Below are 23,280 nucleotides of genomic sequence, written 5' to 3'. Positions count from 1 at the left end.
ATACGCAACCCACATCCCTAAGAGGGAGCGGAAGCGTGCGCTCAGGGACGTATATGCGTTGGAGCCAGTCACCGCAATGTTCAACCCATGGTCCTCCTGTCCGATCACCTTCGATCGTAGGGACCACCCCACTAGTATCCATCATGGCGGATTCGCCGCACTGGTCCTAGACCCAATCATTGACGGATTTCACCTCACTCGAGTCCTTATGGATGGCGGCAGCAGCCTGAACCTGCTTTATCAGGACATAGTGCGCAAAATGGGTATAGACCCCTCAAGGATCAAACCCACAAAAACGACCTTTACAGGCGTCATTCCAGGTGTAGAGGCCCATTGAACAGGCTCAATTACACTGGAAGTGGTCTTCGGATCCCCGGATAACTTCCAAAGCGAAGAATTAATCTTCGATATAGTCCCATTCCGCAGTGGTTATCATGCACTGCTCGGGCGAACCGCATTTGCGAGAGTCAATGCGGTACCGCATTATGCATACCTCAAGCTGAAGATGCCAGGACCTCGTGGGGTTATTATAGTTAATGGAAACACAGAGTGCTCTCTCCGAACGGAGGAGCACACTGCGGCCCTCGCAGCAGAAGCGCAAAGCAGCCTCTCAAGGCAATCCACCAGTTCGGCATCTCAAGACCCGGATACCTTCAAGCGCGCTCGGAGTAATCGGCAACTAGACCGCCTGGCACGATCTGAGCTCGCATAGCAATGCGGCCCCCACCCCAGTCCCAGCCAAGCGGCAAAATCCGTGCCACGCGTACATAATTATGCATTAAAAATACCATGGGCACAGGTGGGAAGGGGGCACAACTACGGCACGCTCCAAGAGGCGGCCTAAACCGCACTAGGGGCTTCCTGCTTTGTTATTTTTCTCTTTCAGGACTTTAATCTCTGGAAACCTTGTCTGGGAGCATGATTGCCGAACACATGATGCAGCAACCAAGAGAGGCAGAAAGCTACGTCACACCACGGAACTCCCAGGTGGATTACGACAACGAGTGAAATATTTGCTTTAATACTATTCCTTGGCTTGCCCTTGGAAGGGACATAGTCCTACTTTTTGCTTATCGCACTATCTGTATCATTATGCTTTAACGCACCTCTTTGAATAAACAACGCATAACATAATGACTATTATTGCCTTCTTGTTATATATATGTGTTCATTAATGACACCTTGCAACCGTACACTTTGGTACGGCCAACACACTAGGGGCTGAAGTACCCCACAATATGGTGAGAGAAGTCCGAACACTTTCACAAGTGTGGCACCCCAAACTTATAGCATTATATGCATCAACTCCGAATCATGTCTTTGGTCAAATGTTGGGTTTGCCCGGCTCCTATGTTTTGGTACCTTACGTTCCGCTCTATCGGCTAAGGTAGCGCTAGGAGAACTACTGTGATTGTGCCCCGGTTCTGCTGGGCTAAGCACCTCAGTAGAGAAAGCTAAAACTGACTGTCATGATAAGGCGAGAGACTGGTCGCTGTTCGGCGAGGTTTTGAGTCCCTAAAGACTTATGCCGCTTAGAGCAAGGAGCCGGTCCTAATCGCCTTAAAGGCGTGTATCGCGCCCCTAATTCGGCCTTCCGAATAGCAGGGGCTTTGTCGAAATTTAAAATTATAGAATTCTATGGCTAAGTGAGAGTGATAAAGCATTATTAGTCTGGTTGCGTTGTTCGCTGTGCTGAGCACCTCCCTCGAAGGACCCAAACATGGGAACAAGAGTGCTCAGGTTTATCCTGAACACCCCAGCACTCGCGGCATGGGGGCAGAAGCCGAGGACTAGTCATCTCTCGGATTGGATAAACAGCCAAACAGAAGGTAATATTTTAAATTCAAACAAGCGTTGCATAGCGCATATGAAACAAGTTTTCATCATACAGGATCACATGAGCAAGTTTACTCAAATATTACATCCTTTGAACATTCATCCCCTACAAGATGGGCACCCTTCAGGACACCCTCATAATAAATTTCGGGGGTGCGATGCTCCTTGCCCTGCGGCGGTCCCTCCTTGATCAGCTTCACGGCGTCTAGCTTGGCCCATTGCACCTTCACGCAGACGAAAGCCCGGCGTGCACCTTCGATGCAGACAGACCGCTTGACGACCTCCAGCCGTGGGCAGGCGTCCACAAGCCGCCTCACCAGCCCGAAGTAGCTGTTCGAAAGGGCGTCGCCAGGCCACAGCCGGACTATAAAGCCCTTCATGGCCTGTTCGGCCGCCTTGTGCAGCTCGACCAGCTGCTTTAGCTGGTCGCTCATAGGCACCGGGTGTTCGGTCCTAGTATATTGGGCCCAGAACAACTTCTCTGTTGAGCTTCCCTCCTCGGCCTGGTAAAAAGTTGCGGCATCTGACACGCTGCGGTGCAAATCTACGAATGCTCCTGGAGAGCTCCGGATTCGGGTAAGTAACAGGTAATTTACTTTCACATGCTTGCTTTGCATATAGAATGCCTTACCCGCCGCTATCTTTCTCATCGCATCAATCTCCTGGAGGGCCTTCTGTGCTTCGGCCTTGGCACTCTTTGCACTTTCACGGGCGGCGGCAAGCTCGGACTCTCGCATCTTCGAGTCACGCTCCAACGCCTCATGCTTCGACACGAGAGCTTGGAGCTCTTGCTGCACCTCGCCCACCCGTGCTTCTTGCCTTTCCCGCTCGGTCCGCTCCTTGGCCGCTTTGTCTTCGGCCTCGGTTAGCGCTTGCTTCAGGGTCGCCACCTCGGTCGTGGCCCCTGGCAAATATACGATGATCCTGTCATTTTGCAATCGCGTCTTCTTTTATATATACATAGACAGGGTATTACTTACCCTTGTTCTCCTCGAGCTACCTCTTGGCAAGGCCGAGCTCTTTCTTGGACCTCTCGAGGTCCTGCTTCAGTGTGGCGACCTCTGCAGTCAGTGCGGCTGAGGCTAGCAGCGAAGCCTGCATACGCATATAGACATAATTATGTTAGACTCCTGCGGTATTATTTGATCCGCTATTCGGCTTTTCTTTTTGAACATCGAACAGAGCATCGGGGGCTACTGTCTATGCGGTAATATTTTTCCTATATTTCGAACACTTACCTCAAAGCCTGTTAGAAGGCTGGCACAGGCTTCAGTCAATCCGCTCTTGGCGGACTGAACCTTCTGGACCACCGCACTCATAATAGTACGGTGCTCCTCGTTGATGGAAGCGCTGCGAAGCGCTCCCAGCAGATTGTCCGACGCCTCTGGATGGACAGAGGTCACCGGCACAGGCGTCTTGCCCCTCTTGGAAGGAGGCCGCCTGCTCGAGTCCGGAACCACTTGAGGTTCCGACACGGTGTTCGGCTGAGGGCCAAACTCGGAGCCCTCAGGGGCCTTGTTCCCTCTGCTCCCGGAGTCTGGAAGGTCGCCTTGAGGTGCCTCCGGGACTGTCTCCCCTCGACCCGGTGCCTCTTGAGACAATACCTCGGTCTTGTCCGCAGGGCAAGGGGAGGTGGCGGTCGTAAGTGGATCGCTATCCATATCCGACGAGCCCAGGGAGCCGTCCGACGATACATCGATACTGGCTCGTGGCGGCCTGCATAATCATATTCGGCGTTAGGGGAAGCAGTGCGACAAAGGAATGCTATGAGTTACTCTGGTATCCGAATACTTACGACTTCGCCAGGGGCTTGGCCCTGAGCAGCCACTCGTCTTCGCTAGTGGAACTATCCGGAAGGAGAGTCCTTCCCTTCTTGGACCCTTCGGCCTCCCCAGTTGGGGCGGCCTTCCTTTTCTTGTCTCCCCCAACTGGAGGGGGAGCATCTTCTTCTTCCTCCTTGTCTTCGGGGGAGGAGTGTGCCCCAGAGTTATCGGACGATGAGTCCGATGACGCATGGTGTTGGGAACTCTTTCGGGTTCCCTTGGCCTTCTTGGTCTTCTTCGGCACCATGTAAGGGGCCGGAGTCAGCATCTTCGTCAGGAGAGCGTCCGCTGGGCCTTCGGGCAAAGGAGCCAGACAGTCGATCTATCCGGCCGTCTCCTGCCTGTCCTGTCAAAGGTATAGGAGTTTAGATCCCGCATAGAGTCAAACTATGAAAAACAAGTATCTCGTGAGAGGTAAAACAGCTTACCGCACTGGCTTGGCGCTTTGCGCAGAATCCGTGATCCTCAGTAGTGGGAGGGGGGACCTCGGCACCCTTGAATAGCACCTTCCAGGCATCCTCGTGAGTTGTGTCGAAGAGCCTGTTCAGGGTTTGGCGCTGGGCCAGGTCGAACTCCCACAAGTTGAAAGCCCGTTGTTGGCACGGGAGGACCCGGCGGATGAGCATGACCTGGACTACGTTGATGAGTTTGAGCTTCTTGTTCACCATGTTTTGAATACATGTTTGGAGTCTGGTCAGCTCTCCCGAACTACCCCAGGACAGGCCCTTCTCTTTCCAGGAGGTGAGCTACGTGGGGATGCCAGATCGGAACTCGGGGGTCGCTGCCCATTTAGGGTCACGCGACTCGGTGATGTAGAACCACCTCGATTGCCACCCCTTTATGGTCTCCATGAAGGAGTCCTCGAGCCATGTGACGTTGGGCATCTTGCCCACCATGGCGCCTCCGCACTCCGCCTGGCGGCCGCTCACTACCTTCGGCTTGACATTGAAGGTCTTCAGCCATAAGCCGAAGTGGGACTTGATGCGGAGGAAGGCCTCGCACACGACGATAAACGCCGAGATGTTGAGGATGAAGTTTGGGGCCAGATCGTGGAAATCCAGGCCATAGTAGAACATGAGCCCTCGGACGAATGGGTGGAGAGGGAATCCCAGTCCACGGAGGAAATGGGTAAGGAACACTACCCTCTCATGGGGCCTGGGGGTGGGGATGAGCTGCCCCTCATCTGGGAGCCGGTGCACGATGTCGTCGGGCAGGTATCCGGCTCTCCTCAGCTTCTTGATGTGTCCCTCCGTGACGGAGGAGACCATCCACCTGCCTCCCACTCCGGACATGGTTGGAGAAGGTCGAGGTGGGAGATGCGGACTTGGGTGCTGGAGCTCGAGTGTGCGAAAATGGATGAGCAAGGGAGGAAGAAGGCGTGGATGAAAAGGTGAATCCTTATCCCTTTATATGGGCGGACGAAACTATGCGTCCCCACTAGCCTGGTAAAACTCGCTTATCCCCCAAGCGCCGTAATCGATGGCGCGGTTGGGTTACCCACACCTGTATTGATGAGAATCCCGTGATAAGGGGACACGATCTCTGCTATGACAAGACGTGTCAAAAAACTGCCTCGCGTTATGTGCGGGACTAGTTAAAGGAAACGGTTCGAATAATCACTGGGCCATGACATAATGTCGTGCTGCCAAAACAAGTTAGCAAATTAGATTTGTGGAAATATTATTCTCTCTACAGTGGTATGTGGAACTTATTTTGCAGGGTCGGACACTATCCTTGTATTCAAATTCTTCCGTGGTGCGCCGGACTCATCGTCATTGAAGCCTGGTTCAGGGGCTACTAAGGGAGTCCTGGATTAGGGGGTCTCCGGACAGCCGGATTATATCCTTTGGCTAGACTGTTGGACTATGAAGATACAAGATTGAAGACTAGTAAGATTGAAGACTGTTGGACTCTACTTGGCGTGGAAGGCAAGCTAGGAAGTATGGATATGGATATATCCTCCTTTGTAACCGACCTTGTGTAACCCTAACCCTCTCTGGTGTCTATATAAACCGGAGGGTTTTAGTCCGTAGGACAGAACAATAACATACAATCATACCATAGGCTAGCTTCTAGGGTTTAGCCTCTCTGATCTCGTGGTAGATCTACTCTTGTACTAGCCATATCATCAATATTAATCAAGCAAGACGTAGGGTTTTACCTCCATCAAGAGGGCCCGAACCTGGGTAAAACATCGTGTTCCCCGCCTCCTGTTACCACCCGCCTTTGACGCACAGTTCAGGACCCCCTACCCGAGATCCGCCGGTTTTGACACCGACACCCGGCCATCAGGCGCGGGTCCGTGTCCTGGAGATCTTCCCGCAGCTGGGCCATCTCCGAAAGGGCGCGCTCCAAGACGGCTGAGGAAGCAGAAGAACCTGGGACCAGGGGCGCAGCAGGAGAAGGGGGCGACATTGTCACCAGAGCCTGGGAGATCAAGGGCTCCTGAGCCTTCAGAATCTCACCAGCCGTGCCGGACACCGGCACCTCCTGAGCCAGCGGCACTTCGGGGGCTGACTCCTCCCGAGGATGCTCCACCGGGCCTCGCGAGGACGACCGGGCTGAAGAGGCATGAGCACCATCCCCACCTTTGCCCATGGAGAGGGGCGCGGTCGCAGGAGGCGATCCGGACTCAAGCGGCACCACCTCGCTCTCCCTTCTCCTCTTCACCACAGACGACAGCCTGGTTACGCAGGAAGGAAAGATAGTTGGAAATGAGCATCGACAGCAGAACAAGGCGAGGCGGGGCACTTACTGGTCTACAGCAACGTAGTCCACCTTCCGCTTGGTGAGCTTGAAGCCAGAGAGCGTCGTGACCCAAGGCGCGGGCGCACCTGCTCCAGAAGCTGTAGGAGGAGCGACAATTGAACCAAAAGCAGCTCCAGCTGGCACTAGAGCAGCAGCAGAATCTCAGAGGACCAGTGCCGACCTGCTCCTTGTCGGGATCACGGGAAGTTCCTCCTTCTCCTGGGAAGTGTTGGCCTCGTCATCGTCAGGGAAGGCGCGGAGGATGCCAGCCTTACTCAAGGGGAGGTCTCCCCCGTCCCTTCGGCGGTCACCTCCGAGTCTTCCTCCTCCTCTCCTTCCTCATGGGACTCACCAGAAGATAGCTCCACCGGCGCCGGCGCCGCTGGGGCTCTGGTGAGTACCGGCGGCACCAGTCCACGCTGGTCAAAGTTTGGCTTGGAGGCCACGATCAATGCACTATCCTTGTGGCAGAACAAGGGAGTGAAGACATTCGGAGGATACTCCTGATCGTCCCCAACCAGGAGGCGGAGAGCTGTGGACAGCTCCTCATCGGACAAGGCCTCCGAGCTCAAGCGAACCTTGTCCTCTTCATCCCCAAGCTCCCACAAGGGGCGAGAGCGAGCCTGAAGTGGGGCCACGTGCAGCGCCAGGAACTCCCTTAGGAGCATGGCCCCTGTAATCCTGGCCGACTTCGCGTTGCCAGGCTTTAGGTCGGACTTCATCTGCTCCAGCACCAACATCGCCCGCTCGTTGGTGAGCTTCACGCAGGACCACGCCTTGTCGGCCTAGGGCTTCTCCATCGGTAGCGCCAAGTGCGGGTGGACGCACTTGGCGCTCATCATGACCCATTTGGCCCTGAGGTTGTCGGTCTTCTTCCCGGTGTTTGAGATCGAGTTGGCATTGCCGGCCGCGATGAAATTGGCGCACCCAGAGATATGGCCCTCGCTGGCTCGGAGGAAAAAGAAGTGGCGTAGCAGGGCCACAGATGGCATCACGCCCAGATATGCCTCACAATAGTAGGCGAAGATGGACAAGAAAAGGATGGAGTTGGGATGGGGATGCAGCGCCTGCAGCCCGTAGTGGTCGAGGACCTCATAGAAGAAATCGGAGAAGGGACGAACCAACCCGGCGGCGTTACTGCTCGTGAAGAAGGGGAAGAACACGCTCCCCTCGGGCTCTGGCATGTTGGAGGCAACCCGGAGCTCCGTCTTCCCCTTTCATTACTCTCCCGCACCGTCAGCAAGCGCGTGGCGGCGAGGCCTTTCTCCGAGACGTTGGGCGAATCAAGGGTAGGTTCGTACCAAGCCTTCGCCACAGACGGTACGGGCGACGAGGCGGGCTTAACCCTCCGGGGCGCCATCGGTCGCTGTTGCAGGAAAGGACGGGAGCGGATTTGAAGATTTCGGAAGCGGGGAGCAAGAAAGGGGATACGAGCAAGGCGAAAGGTAACAGTGAAGGCGAACGTTGTCTACGCCAGCCTTTTGATAGTCGGGAAGTTGCCGAGGCAGCGTGGGGAAGCGGAGACGCCCACGTCCAATCAACCGACATACGTCGACCGAGGCCGCGGGCTATTGGGGCCTGCGGCGCTCCGCACTTGACCCTTGGCTTCGCCTCAAAGCCAAGCCCGAGGGCGCCTTGGGCCTGGGGGCTAGTGTCGGCGTTCTGGGAACGGGGGTCCCCAGAGTTGCCTGCCTGCGGCCCATGACGTGGCTTTGCTAGTAGGCCTATACGGCCCATCTTCACCAACAAGGAATCAAGACCCTCGTGAGGGGCCAAGCCTCGCGAGGCGGACGACACAAGACCTCCTCACCAGCGGCCTCGCCATGCTGGCTCGTGAGGGGCGGAGAGCTCAAGGTCGGGCAAACCTCGCGAGGTTCTCATGACGTGAGCCATGACGATCGAGACCAGGCGGGCGCCAGCGCGCACAGCGTCCTTGTTTCCTCTTTGGTGCTAAGGGGGCAAGCGCGGGCGCGGAGTACCTAGGCATCAAGCAAAGGTTTCCATATTGGTGCAACGAGACCAAGACCAGAAGGACGGCAAGACGGAGGTCACCATCGAGCCCAGGACGGCATCACCACTAGAACCTTTGGCAGGCGAAGACCACCTTTTTGTCAGGATAGCTTGTACTAGCTGTCCCCTTTCAAATTGGTTGTTGTTGGCTCCCTTCCCGCTCAATATTTGGGGAGAGGACTAGGGCATCTATAAATAGGACTAGCCACAACCATAGGCAAGGACGGATCATCAAGATCATCCCCAACCACACAAGTGCACCAAGCACAAGAACACCTCAGCCTCAGGAGTTTGTTCTTCCCCTTGTATTGTTCGTCCTCAGCCCAAGAGGCAATCCACCACCAATACACTCGAGTAGGGCATTACACCACAACGGTGGCCCGAACTAGTATAAATCTTGTGTCCTTTGTGTTGCGAGTTCGTCGAGTTAATTCATGATATCTAGGCTAAGTTAGGACGCGGATCGATAGGGGGAGATCTTCACGCGCACCCCAGTGTTCGAACCTTAAGGGTTTTGCCGGAACCCGTGATCCGACAACGGGTTATACACCTTTTTTCATGGTTTACGGAGCATAGGCAGTTCTCCCTAGTGACATCCGTCATGACTCGCCCTGCGTGGCGGCTTATGTTGAAGCTGACACTGAAAAAGCACGTCAGGAAGCACTTGACCTGTTAGATGAAGAGCGTGACGTCGCAGCGGCTCGTTCGGCGACTTACGAACAAGATTTGCGTCGTTACCACAGCCGTCGGGTTAAAACCAGAACTTTTCAAGAAGGCGATCTGGTGCTCCAGCTCATCCAGGATCAGACTGATATGCACAAGTTATCCCTACCTTCGGAAGGACCCTTTGTGGTCAGCAAGAATCTAAACAACGGGTCATATTACCTTGTCGATGTTCGAGACCACAAGGAGTCACGCACGTCGGAGGAGGAGACCCGCCGGCCTTGGAATATTGCTTATCTTAGTCCATACTACACTTGAGCCACAGGCTCTCCTTATGTACATATTTAGACAACATATATATTATGATTGATATAATAAACCGACATCCTTGCTAAAGCGGGGCCTGTGTCGTTCTCTTAAATGAGCTTTTGGTTACCATGGGCTTCCGGCTCAGGCATGAAGTTATGATTTCCCCTTGATCCGGCTGTCAAGCCAATATTGTCATATTATAAGAGCACAGCTTTGGTCACTTTGGTAATCTGGCTATCATGTCCTTATTATAAGAGCACAACTCTGGTTACTTGGGTAATCCGGCTATCAAACCCATATTATAAGAGCACAGCTCTAATTACCATGGTAATCTAGCTATCAATCCAATATTATAACTTCATATGAGCATAGCTCTGGTCTACTTGGAGGCTTAATGCCCGGATTAAAGGGACCAAAGAGAGTCTGTTGCACAGCACAGCTCAAACATAGGTACCCCTTGGGCACAGCCCACATAATCACTTCGGGGCTTGGTCGTATTCGAACCATAGCTACAGCTCTTGATTGGCGTAAGGCCACCAGGGAAATCACTTGGGGGCTTGGTTGTATTCGAACCATAGCTACACCTCTTGATTGGCGTAAGGCCACCAGGTAAATCACTTCGGGGCTTGGTCGTATTCGAACCATAGCTACACCTCTTGATTGGCGTAAGGCCACCAAGGAAATCACTTGGGGGCTTGGTCATATTCGAACCATAGATACACCTCTTGATTGGTGTAAGGCCACCAGGGAAATCACTTGGGGGCTTGGTTGTATTCGAACCATAGCTACACCTCTTGATAGGCATAAGGCCACCAGGGAAATCACTTGGGGGCTTGGTCGAATTCGAACCATAGCTACACCTCTTGATAGGCATAAGGCCACCAGGGAAGTCATTTGGGGGCTTTGGTCGTATCCGAACCATAGCTTAAACACTCTTGATCAGTGCAACACCACAATTATGAATATTTAAATCTTTCTCGATTTTTTCGGTTTATAATGCTTTATGAGTATAATTTATCTATGCTTATTAACCTGGCTTGGCCTTTGACTATAAGTCACCAGCAAGAGGAAAACTACTGTCCGGTGTTTATTGATCCTGCTTGGGCCCGTTCATAAACCGGCAAATAGATGATTACCAGTATTCAAGTTAAGGGTTATCACCCTTATTATGCCAGCTTGGTAAACCAGCAGTGTGATAAAATATCACAGGTATGGTATATCTTACATTGTATATGGTTATTTTTATGCCTAGCCATGGTTATAAACTATGTTATTGGGCAAGAGAACCCGTCTAGCGGTACACCGCTAGGAAATTTTTTATTTTATTAATTGCAGGAGAAGATTTCATGGTGCTAAAGTATCATAAGTAGACATAGCTTATATTAACATGGAAGATTAACAGTGTCATGCAAAGTAAATATGCACGATGGCATAGCAGACCAAGCGTTTAAACTAGCCTATTACAAGGCGGTTTGATTCCCATAAGAACAATTGTTTCAAACAAATCTTGCAGAGGGAAGAAGCTAAACCGGCTACCGGTTTATGAATCTTGATCGGGCTGGCTTGAAGGTTGTGGATCATGCAGGATCACCCTCCTCTTCTCTACCCAGTTGTTGGAAGTCACTGGTTGACCAATCGATCCCAGTTAAGGCTCTGAATACATCTTCATCGCTTATAAGTGAGGAGGGGTCAACATCATGAGCATAAGTATGCTTATGGATAGGCGGAATAAGATCCGAAGCATTGCAACTTGGCGGGTTAACCTTCTTGTTGTTAGCATCATAAATCGCCTGATAATGTGACAGATCAGTTTCTTCAGCCAATTTGCTAGCCAGTGGACGTATCTCCCTTGTCAAAGCTCTGAGGTCATCATTATCAAAATCTGACCCGTCCTCTTTTATGCTTGGATAGCCATTTCCAAGATCGGCCGGGTCAAGATCAGAGATCCAGGCTTTGGCTCGAGTCAATGCAGTAAGAGCACCCACCCTGGCAGCTGATCTCTTCAGCTCCTCAATCTGAGCAGGCATCACAACTAGCCTTACCAACGTATCCTTGATCAAGATTGGGGGCGGTTTATTATGAGAGGTTGTGTAGATGACCCATTGTACGCTGGTATATAGTTGTTCTATAAATGTATAGGCAGCTTTCAGGCTTTGACACATGTCCGAGCCAAGATGAGCAACACGACTCCCTACGTTGACAAAAATATTGGTAAACCGGTAGTCTATTCGATAATACATGTTTACGGTTTGTGAAGACGATTACTCACCAAAGACAGCAGTAGTCATTGCATTTATTTGCCGCTTCAAGCCAGTTAATTCCTCAACGACCGGATTAAGGGCTGCTTCAGCGTCCTCAGCCCTCTTCGGCAGAGTGGTTTTCTCTGTCTCCCATCCTGCCTGCTCACTTTTAAAGCTCTCCTTCAGCTTTTCCATAGCTGCTAATGCGTTGGTCAGTTCTTCTTTGGCCTTGGAAGTCTCAGCTTGTTGAGGTTTGATATTCTCTTGAAGGTCGACGACTTGGGTTTCCTTTTTGCTAAGCTCAGCCTGCAAGAGGTATGCAATTTGTGAGTTGGCAGTATACATTTGAAGTCCCGAGCACATGACAAGTCATACACTTGGCACTTGGGGGCTAATGGCTATTGCTTCTTCTCCAAAATTATTACAAAGTCCCAAGCACATGACAAGTCATATACTTGCCACTTGGGGACTAATGCATATTTTCTCAAGTTAAAGACTATGGATTTTGCTGCCATCAATCGGCTTGGCGGTTCATCAGTTTACACAGATTTGTACATGAATGTTGAGTTTTATAGTAAAAAGACCCGGTTCATCTTGAAAGATAAACCGGTCCTTAGGGGCTACACAGGGAAAGTTGAAGTATATTCTACAAAGTCCCGGTTCATATCAGTATTATAAACCGGCCCTTGGGGACTACTGGAGTTAGTAGCACTAAAACGGTTATAAGGGAAGAGTAGTTATACAGAAATCAGCAGTGTTTACCTCATATCGCTCCTTCATCATGTTCAATAACCCGGCTTCATAATCACGGCTGGTGTACAACCAGTTTAAAAACCCAGAGTGGATATCTTGGGCGCTGAGATGGGCATAACTTTCCAGATCCACCTTCCACTTGCCCTTGTCTATAGCAGAAAATTCTTCTTTGATGCTATGTTTTGACAGAGTCATGGGGTTGCCGAGGGCCGTATAGCTGACGCCAGTAATGACAACATCGTCCGTTTTATCATCAGTAACTTTGGTTGGGCTTGGCGGATTATCGTCATGAGCCATCGGATCAATTTCCACTTGCTCAAGAAAGGTGTCATGATCTTGTGCTGGCGGATCATCAAGGACAGCATCAGTATTTGGTTCAGATGGTTCTAGAGTCTTTTCCGGGTCAGCTGTCATGTCATCATCAGCCGGTTTATTCAACTTGGCCTTTTTGTTGGGTCTGGCTTTGGCTCTGAAATTAATGGAAATAAAGGTTAGTATATTAAGCAGGCGCAAGGTATAAAGTGTTAGTTTAATATGCTTACCTAGGAACAGTTTTAAGAGGTGGAAGTTGTGTCCCTGTTGACTCGCCAGAAGATGAATGAGATGTTCCTTGATAGTTTGAATCAGATGGATTAAGAGGTTGTCAGAAATAACCTGCCTTGGGATAAGATGGGTCAGGAATAGGTGTAACCTCTGGGCGATGTTTATGAACCAGCATGTTCGGTAAACCGGACGAAGTAACCACCTGGCCACTATGCCGGCTTGTGCGGCGAGCCTCGTGTTGTTGTTTCTTCAAAAGAAAATTTGGATCCAGATAAGCATGAGGGTGTGAAAAACTTACTTTCCGGTTTGCTTGACGGGTCTTTTGTGTTGGCAGAGGGTCTGAACCGGAGGAAAGAATAATTACCTCTACATCATCAGCCCGGCTAGCCTCAGCATCATCCTGATAATGGTCATTGTCAATGAGGTGTATGAAAAAGGAACCAAGAGAATCAAGTTCTACCTCTAATTCTGGGTTATCAGGATCATCATCGATGTTCAGCTCGATGGACTCGGCGGTTTTCTTCTTGGCAGACCTTTTGACGACCTTGGTCTTGGGGCGAGGCGTCTTGGCCGGTTTATCATGCGGTTTCTTCTTCCATAACGGATCATCACCCTGTCGAAGATTAACAAAAATTATAAGGAAATATAAAAAAAGGAACGGATTAAAACAAGAGTTATGTGATTCTTACTGCTGGCGGTTTATTGGAAACACAGAAAGGACTAAGCCCTGTTTTACTGCAAACAGCCACCAGTTCATCCAGTACTTTCTTGACAGCTTTAGTGATTTCAGTGTCAGTTAGCTGAATGTCAGTGTGCCGTTGAGGATCTTTCAAATCCCCTGTGTACTCACACATTAAACCGGGGCGGCAACTTAAAGGTAAAATGCCCCAAGATATCCAGCAGCGAACGAAATCAATGCATGTTAAACCATTAGCCACATAGGCTCTGAGCTTTGAAAGCTGTGGTGAATATTTGGCCCGTTCTTTTGCAGTCAGCCTTTGGGGAAATGGATGTGTATTGGTAAGCCGGTGAGCACGATAACCCGGCAGAGGATTCTCATCATCTGGAGACGCATCTCAGCAATAGAACCAAGTCTGATTCCACTCTTTCAGGTGACAATGATGCTTGGCGTGAGGGAAGCTGACATCTTTCCTTTTCTGAATTGAAACCCCGCCAAGTTCAGTATTGGGCCCATCTGTAAATTTAGTACGGCGGTTTAAATAGAAGAAGTCTTTGAACAGTTCAACGGTCGGCTCTTCTTGCAGATAAGCCTCCCAAAACACTTGAAAATTACAAATATTGGACAGAGAGTTAGGTCCAATATCTTGAGGGTGGAGTTGGAAGCTAGAAAGCACATCACAAAAAAATTGATCCGGGAGGTTTAAAACCGCGGCTCAGATGATCAACAAACACAACTACTTCGCCATCCTTGGGCGTTGGAGGATTTTCTAGACCGGGGGCTCTGCAATGGATTTCACTTTGTCTGGGTAAAGCGCCAGCTGTAACACATCCCTTCAGATCTTCTTCCGTAATCCGGGACGGAACCCAGTTGCAAGCATAAAAAGACTTGGCCATTTCTTTAACAACCTGAAGGAAGGTTTGTGCTGGTTGAAGATTCATGGTTGACAAGCATAAAGCGTTGCAGGTTCAGAGATGGAAAGTGTTAAAGCATGCAAAATTGTTAAACCGGATATTGGTGTTGTCAAAAGTACAATGATAAGCAATTTGCGGTTTAGGAGGGGAGTAATGGTACCTGGTGGGTTATCATTTTCTAAAGTTAAACCGCCTACATTGATATTGAAGGTACATATCTGAAGTAACTAAATGATGGAAAAACAAGTTTCACAAGTTGGCACAATAATTTTGGATCTACCATGGGTCAGAAAATGAAAGTATATTCAAACTTAAATATGGATACCGAAGCACCTGGTAAAGGTTCAGATTGGATTTTTTGCTTAAGCAAGATGCATTGATGAAAAAAGAAGGACTAGGCCATCGCCATACAGGTTGAATACTTATGTTTGAATCAAAAATCATCGCACAGTGACGAACGCCGATGAACACCGATGAACGTTCAAACCCTAAAGACGGATCTATGGGGGAAGAAAGGGAAGCTTACTGATGCTGAGGAAACAGCGGAGACGTGCCGCGATTCTCTGGTGCGTTCAGGGTGATGCAGCCGCCAAGGTCGAAGCAGAGGCAAAGTCCGACGGCGGCGGCGGAGTTCGAAGAACTGGGGCGACACGAGGAGGACGATGAGACGAAGAGGCACGAGGGAAAAAATTAAAATGACCCCCAGCCCTATTTATAAGGTGAATGGATAAGTGGCAGGTGCAGGTATCGAGGAGGTCGAAAAACGGATCTGTAGATACGCAGACGCCTTGATTTTTGGAGATTCATTAAAGGAGATACATTAAAAGATTTGGGTACTATAGAAAGTTAATGGCAGATGACGTCACAGCGGACTTTCATGATATAGAAGATGACGTCACGGTGAGTTATAAAGTTTTCGTAAAGATGTTCAAGAAGGAATTTCTTAAGTACTAAAGATTGACATGAACGAGTTCAAATCAATCTGGGGCCTAATGTTGGGGATATAACTATTGAGTATAAACCGCCCAGGAGGGGCCGGATTATACTCATAGTAAGTTGTTCCTATCAAAGCCCATGAGGACAGGGAGTACGACGCTTTACGAAGGAGAGTTAACAAGAAGGCCCAAGGCCCAAAGGCGGATTATGGCCCATAGATGTAAACCGCCATAAGGTGTATAACTTGTGTTGTAAGATAAGAAAAGGTAGAGACCGAGCTGGACACGTTTATGAGCCGGCCGGGACTCTGTAAACCACCAGGCGTCAACCTGTTTATACAAAGGGACGACCCGGCGGCGGTTTAGGGACAAGAAACAAGAGATCGAGAGCCGGGTCAAGCGTATTCGCTCCCTGTTCATCAAAACCCTAGCAATACCAACTACAAACTAGACTAGGCTTTTACCATTGTCGTAAGGGGCGGAACCAATATAAACTCTCGTGTCCTTTGTCCAGTTTAACCCCTTTAAGCTAACCTCAACGCGATGGCTCCACGACTAAGTCCTCACACTAGGACATCTGATGTGATGTTTCCACGACAGGGTCCATAGGCCCGGCTGGAGGGGGTGGTCGCAGGCTGTGAGGAGTTGTTTCCGGCAAGGTCTCTGCCGGGAGCAGATGGCTCCGCCAGGAGAGGCTTACTGTAGTCCAACTTTCTCCTCTTCTGGGCCATTGTGGCTGGTGATACGGAGGGTTGAGAGAGATGGAGAACAAAAGTTCCTGGTTCCACATGAAGCTTATGTGTAGCACACTTTGAAAGGTGATCCACTATGCTGTTTTCCGCATGGGGTACATGCTTTGTTTGCGACCCATCAAAGTGCTCCTCCAATATCCTAACTTCCTTGACGTATGCTTCCATCAATGGGCTTTGGTAATCCTTGTTGACTTGTCTCATCACGAGCTGTGAGTCTCCTCGAATGATCAGCTTCTTAATCCCCAACTCTGCTGCAATCCTGAGCCCGGCAAGGAGCCCTTCATACTCTGTCGTATTGTTGGTGGCTTCTTCCTGGGCAAAGTTCATCTGGATGACGTACTTGAAGTGCTCCACGGAGGGGGCAACAAGAAGCACGCCAGCCCCTACACCTTGTAGGGAAAAAGCACCATCGAAATACATGATCCATTATTGGGTTGATTCCTTGCCGGGGAGAACTGTCTCTGTCCTTTCCTCATCAGGGGTTGGCATCCATTCTGCAATAAACTCTACCAATGCAATGCTATTAATAGTTGAACTGCTCTCAAACTTCAAACCAAAGCTGGATAACTCCAAAGCTCATTGCACTATTCTTCCAGTTGCCTCAGGGTATCGGAGTATCCTTTGCAACGGGAAACGAGTGACAACCGTGATCTCATGGGCTTGGAGGTAGTGGCACAGTTTCCTTGAGGCCATAATGAGACTAAAGATCAACTTTTGCATGCCAGGGTACCTCGATCTAGCCCCTTGTAACAAGGAGCTAACGAAGTACACTAGGCGCTGCACCACTTTCTTACTTGTCGTGTCCTTGGGGTTGTTCTCATTGCCGTGCTCATTATTGTCTTGATCCTTTTCTGACTCTGCCGTCATCTGGCCACTTTCTGCCTCATCCACCTCTCGTTGTGCTACTAAGGCTGCACCGACCACTTGGTTGCTTGCCGCCAAGTAAAGCAATAACGACTCTCGGGGTTTGGGTGCAACCAAGGTACGCACAGATGATAGGTAGGCCTTTAATTCCTGCGAAGCTGCATCTGCTTCCGGGGTCCACTTCATAGGCCCCGCCTTCTTCAAAACGTCGAAGAAAGGCAGGGCACGCTTGCCGGACTTGGAGATGAATCTTCTCAGTGCGACAACGCATCCCGTCAAGGGCCTCACATCCTTAACTATCCATGGCGCTTGGATCTACTCAATGGCCTTGATCTTGTCAGGGTTGGCTTCGATCCCCCGATGGGACATGAAGAACCTTAGTAGCTTGCCGAAGGGAACACCAAATACACACTTCTCCGGATTAGGCTTCAAGTTGATCTTGCATAGATTGGCAAATATCTCTTCCAAATCTTGGATAAGGGTGGCCTTATCCTTGGTTTTTACCATGATATCATCCATATAGGCTTCTATATTTCTGTGCAACTGTGGCTCAAAACTGATCTGGACTGCCCCTGCAAAAGTGGACCTGACACTCTTTAATCCGAACGGCATGCGAACAAAGTAGTACGTAGCACACGGAATGATGAATGATGTCTTCTCTTTATCTTACTTGGACATGAAGATCTGATGATACCCTAAGTATGCATCCAGAAAAGGAGAGCAAATCTCATCCTGAAGTAGAATCCATGATCTAGTCAATGCGCGACAAGGGAAATGGGTCCCTCGGGCAATCCTAGTTGATGTCTGTGAAATCAATGCAAAGCCTCCACTTCCCGTTAGCCTTCCGGACCACTAATGGATTTGCTTACCACATAGGATGCAGTACTCCTCTAACCAAACCAGCTGCCTCTAACTTCTTGATCTCTTCGGCACTTTCTGCTTGATGGGTGGGGCATGCGGGAAGACAGCAAGGTGGTGCTCAATTACCTCCATGGGAACACCGGGAATATCATATGGTTGGCAAGCAAACACATCGATATTCGCCTGCAGGAAGGCAACGGACGCGCTTTCCTATCTGTCATCGAGGGTGGCGCTTATCGTGAAAGTACCATCAATGCTAGCTAGCCCTGCCGGGACCTTCTTCACATGGGGTGTGTCGGTGTCAAAACCGGTGGATCTCGGGTAGGGGGTCCCGAACTATGCGTCTAGGATCGATGGTAACTGGAGACGGGGACACGATGTTTACCCAGGTTCGGGCCCTCTCTATGGATGTAATATCCTACGTCCTGCTTGATTGATCTTGATGAATATGAGTGTTACAAGAGTTGATCAACCACGAGATCATAATTGGCTAAACCCTAGAAGCCTAGCCTCAGTAGCCCCTGAACCTGGCTTCAATGATGAGGAGTCCAGCGCGCAGATTGTCTTCGGCATTGCAAGGCAGGTTCCCCCTTCCGAACTCCTAGTTGATCTTCATATGTAATGATTGTATCCGGATTTGTATGCATAACCGCAGAGGACATAATATTTCATGATTTCCACCAACCACTTTTTGGTAATATGACACCATGCCTGCCCGGCCACTACTTGCGAACCGTTTTAGCCGGTCCGTCGCCCCACGTCCCAAGACGTGGTCTTATTGGAGCGTCTTATCCAAGCGGAGATCGTGCCTTCCTTTTTAAGGGATTCCTGTCAACCCGGACATGGGTAACCCAACCGTCGCTTGGGTACAACTCCTTGGAAACAAGCAAGTTTTTGAGGCCCAAGAGGAGACGTTTGATATTTGCAGCCTTTATATAGGGGTACAGACCCGTCTTTTTTTTCCACGCTTGCCTCTTTCTCAACCCCAGCTACCCCGAGTTCCAACACCCGGGTTTCGGTCGCCACCAGCCCCAATGATGTCCGTATCCAGCTATCAAGGCCGGTGGGTAGCTTCTTCTGTTGCGGAGGAAGACATTGCAAAGCTTCGGGCAACGAGGTACCTGACCGCTGAAATCCATCATTGGCTTCCTGCCAAGGGGCAGGTTATTTGTAACGCCCTCGATGCGGCTATATCTCCCACGTGTCGAAGCACGACTTAGAGGCATAACCGCATTGAAAGCAATGTCGCAAGTGAGGTAATATTCACACAACCCATGTAATACATAAGGGAAAGAGTTACATAGTTGGCTTACAATCGCCACTTCACGCAATACATGAATAAAACATTACATCATCCAGATACAATCAAGGCCCGACTACAGAACCAAAATAAAAGAAGACTACCCCAAATGCTACACAGATCCCCGATCGTCCCAACTGGGCTCCACTACTGATCAACTAAAACGAAACAACACAATGAGCAAGATCTTCATCGAGCTCCTCCTTGAGCTCGGTTGCGTCACCTGCACGGTTTCATCAGCACCTGCAAACTGGTTTTGGAAGTATCTGTGAGTCACGGGGACTCAGCAATCTCACACCCTTGCGATCAAGACTATTTAAGCTTATAGGTAGGGTAAAAGGTATGAGGTGGAGCTGCAGCAAGCGACTAGCATATTTGGTGGCTAACATACGCAAATGAGAGCGAGAAGAGAAGGCAAAGCACGTTCGAGAATCTATGATCAAGAAGTGATCCTAGAACAACCTACGTCAAGCATTACTCCAACACCGTGTTCACTTCCCAGACTTTGCTGAGAAGAGACCATCACGGTTACACACGCGGTTGATGTATTTTAATTAAGATCAACTTCAGGTTTTCTACAACCGGACATTAACAAATTCACATCTGCCCATAACCGTGGGCACGGCTTTCGAAAGTTCAAATCCCTGCAGGGGTGTCCCAACTTAGCCCATCACAAGCTCTCACGGTCAACGAGGATATTCCTTCTCCCAAGACAATCCGATCAGACTCGGCATCCCGGTTACAAGACATCCTCGACAATGGTAAAACAAGTCCATCAAAGCCACCCGAATGTGCCGACAAATCCCGATAGGAGCTGCACATATCTCGTTCTCAGGGCACACCAGATTGTCCAAGGTTCCGGTAGGCAGCCCAGAGTTGCCCATGGTGGCCACCGGCAGCTGACAGGTTGGACCAACACTCAGAGGAGCACTGGCCCGGGGGTTTAATAAAGATGACCCTTGGGCAGGCCTACCCGAGGGAAAGAAAAGGCTAGGTGGCAAATGGTAAAACCAATGTTGGGCCTTGCTGGAGGAGTTTTATTCAAGGCGAACTATCAAGGGGTTCCCATTATAACCCAACCGTGTAAGGAACGCAAAATCCGGGAACATAACACCGATATGCTGGAAACTAGGGCGGCAAGAGTGGAACAAAACACCAGGCATAAGGCCGAGCCTTCCACCCTTTACCAAGTATATAGATGCATTAATTAAATAAGAGATATTGTGATATCCCAACAAACTAACCATGTTCCAAACATGGAACAAACTCCAATCTTCACCTGCAGCTAACAACGCTATAAGAGGGGCTGAGCAAAGCGGTAACATAGCCACACAACGGTTTGACAGGACAAGGTGGGTTAGAGGCTTGGCTTAACAATATGGGAGGCATGATAAGCAAGTGGTAGGTATCGTAGCATAGGCATAGCAAAAGAGCGAGCATCTAGCAAGCAAAGATAGAAGTGATTTCGAGGGTATGGTCATCTTGCCTGAAATCCCGCAAGGAAGAAGAACGAGTCCATGAAGAAGACAAACGGACGTAGTCGAACGAATCCTCACAAACGCGACGTTATCGGAACCAACCCGAAGAAGCAACACTGGAAAGAAGCACACAACAAAGTAAACAACCAACACATGAACATGGCATGATATGCGGGATGCGGTATGTGATACATATGCATGATTTGGAAAGGAATGATTGAACCTGGCCTCAACTTGGAAATCCAAGAGTGCTACTGGAAAGGTGAGTTGATTTCGGTTGAAATCGATATAAAGATCACCGGAATCGGATGCACGGTTTGGAAATGGCAAGCAAAACAAATATGGCACCGGTCTGCGATAATCAGCAAGTGACCATCTAAATGCATCAATATAAATATGCTACAGCACTCAAACATGGCAACAAAATAAATGGCAGGGATTCACTCATGATGCTTGACAAAAGATGAACACTGAACTACGGCTAATTCACTCAATAGCAGGTTCAAACAAGCATGGCAAAAGTGCAAATGATAACAGATTTCAGACTTTGTGGAATTAACAGCATGTCAGGAATTTATCAACAGGAAGCAATCTTACGAGCATGCTAACTACATGCTACAGGAACATATCATGGCAAAGCAAGGAATGGCATGAAGCTACTCTAAGCATATAACAAAAGTCCCTTAGTGACCTTGAGCCAAAAGGGATCAGAAAATACAAATGCAAGCATGTGAACATAGCAAAAACACGACCAGATTCAGACTTAGTGAAAAACTAGAGCATGCAAAACAGCTAACAAGTAGGCATGTTTACGAGCTCGATGCACTCACTACAAGGCATTGCATGACAAACTAAGCATACACCCATCAAATAGACATGGCATAGAAGCTAGACATGGCAAGAACAACAACATAGCATGCATGGATCAATAGCAACATCCTCGGCAAAATCGCTAAACATGTCAACAATCTGCTAGGATCATTTTGTAGCAAAAGTAGAGCTCGATTGACTCAAGCTAGGTTGCTCCATAAATGCAAACAAAGACATGGCTAGATAGAGCACCACAATACTAACAAAACATCCTTACTGATCATCCTCAAAAGAGGCACGGATCACTAGGAAACAACATGAACATATGGCATAAAAACAATATCAGGACAAGGACTTAGTGAAATTCTAAGTCTCTGAAATCAGCATCATTGAGTAAGCTACTTTGCATGCTTGTGCTAGTCACCACAAAGATCACGAAAATACATGGCATACACCCCTGTAAAGGTAACATGTCATTCTACAAAACACATCTAGAGCTCGGGATCATAGCATGCACACATTAATCATGGCAAAAATGACAAAATGCCATTTGCTGAAACAGATCTGACATAATCATCACATAGCTCTCTTCCAACAGCATTTCGGGCATCAAGATGAGCTCAAATGAAAATTTTGGAATGAGATGAAATGATGTACTCGTCGATACGAACATTTTGATATGATACACGCACGAATCGGAGCTACGAGTGCAGAGTTATGGCATGATGAAAAATGGGCACATGAATCTGGAAACTTCGGGGACTTAGTGAAAAATTTACCTCCGCGAAAGTCAACGCGGGACGGAGGGATCCGGGACGGAGCGGATCGGGACGCGGGGAGGCCGTTGGTTTCGATGCGTTGGTGGATCTGGTCCCGATCCTGGGGACCTCGCCGGAGAAGAAGAAGATGGCCGGAGCGACGAGGCCGGGGATCGCCGGAGTAGCAGGGAGGAAGGGGCGGCGACGGGGACGGCACTCCGGCGGGCGGTGATGCATGACGGCGCGGGCGGTGACCCGTGATGAGGCGGCAGCCGGCTCGGGCCGTGCGGGACGCGGTAGCGGCGTCGCGTGGTGGTGCGGGTCGGCGATGGGAGGAGCACGCGGCGCGGCGGCGCGGGACAAAAGTAAGAATGGAATGGAATGAACGAAGGGGAACACGATCTTGAGAGAGCACACTTACAAGAAATACTAGAACGGAGTTGTTGGAAAACCAACAACGAAAAGAATAAGCTTGATATGGTCTTATGGAATACATCTCAAATAATGAGGTGACAACCTGCCACTCGCGGAAAAAGATTGTATTGATAAGAATAAGGAGACGAGAAACTTATTCACCGGAATGATAAAAGAAGAACTTGGATCATTTATAACCACCATAAATAGCAAAATCCTTAGGGAAAGCTTTAGGTGAAATATAACCCAAGATAACTCCAACGAAGAGGTTGATGGATTTAAAATTTCTCATTCTTAACAACATGTGAATCATGAAACATGAGCTCAAATTATCAATAATGACATAATACCACCTCCAATGATACGGTAGAAAGAATTTCACTCCGGATTGCAAGATGAAGAATGCTTGAGCTCCTCTGAAAAGAATGTTGATGAACACTTCGAGAAGGAATTAAATCATTGGTGAACCATCATGTAGAGCCTCCATGAAGAACTCCAGTAATAAAAGAATGATCAAACGAAAGGAAAAAAGAAGTTGAAAACACCAGGTGAAGCCTTGCGATTAATTTAGATGGAGCTTTGCGACGAGA

The 23,280-nt window shown here is 49.4% G+C and overlaps 1 protein-coding gene across 1 annotated transcript; it reads right to left on the bottom strand.

Moving 5' to 3' along the window:
* Window positions 1-11,650: 11,650 nt before the first annotated feature.
* Window positions 11,651-13,779, bottom strand: LOC147964990 (uncharacterized). Its single transcript, XM_087530236.1, has 6 exons — window positions 13,615-13,779; window positions 13,386-13,538; window positions 13,112-13,325; window positions 12,925-12,991; window positions 12,392-12,851; window positions 11,651-11,935 (listed from the first exon to the last, which is right to left on the bottom strand). Exons 1-6 carry the CDS (start codon window positions 13,777-13,779, stop codon window positions 11,651-11,653), a joined length of 1,344 nt encoding a protein of 447 aa, XP_087386362.1.
* Window positions 13,780-23,280: the final 9,501 nt, after the last annotated feature.

The sequence above is a fragment of the Triticum urartu genome, chromosome 6A (assembly GCF_056163025.1).
Source record: "Triticum urartu cultivar PI428250 chromosome 6A, HENAU_Tu73, whole genome shotgun sequence".
Lineage (NCBI taxonomy): Eukaryota > Viridiplantae > Streptophyta > Magnoliopsida > Poales > Poaceae > Triticum > Triticum urartu.
Note: the sequence above shows the minus strand (reverse complement) of the source record. Positions and strands in the feature narration are given on the sequence as shown.

Excerpts from the sequence above, each read along its gene's own strand:
- LOC147964990 (XM_087530236.1), bottom strand. The coding sequence starts at position 13,779 with ATGTGTGAGTACACAGGGGATTTGAAAGATCCTCAACGGCACACTGAC. Across the intron at positions 12,992-13,111 it reads CCAGGTGGTTACTTCGTCCG|GAACATCTCATTCATCTTCT; the intron begins GTTTACCGAACA and ends CAAACTATCAAG. Across the intron at positions 11,936-12,391 it reads TGATGAAGGAGCGATATGAG|GCTGAGCTTAGCAAAAAGGA; the intron begins GTAAACACTGCT and ends TACCTCTTGCAG.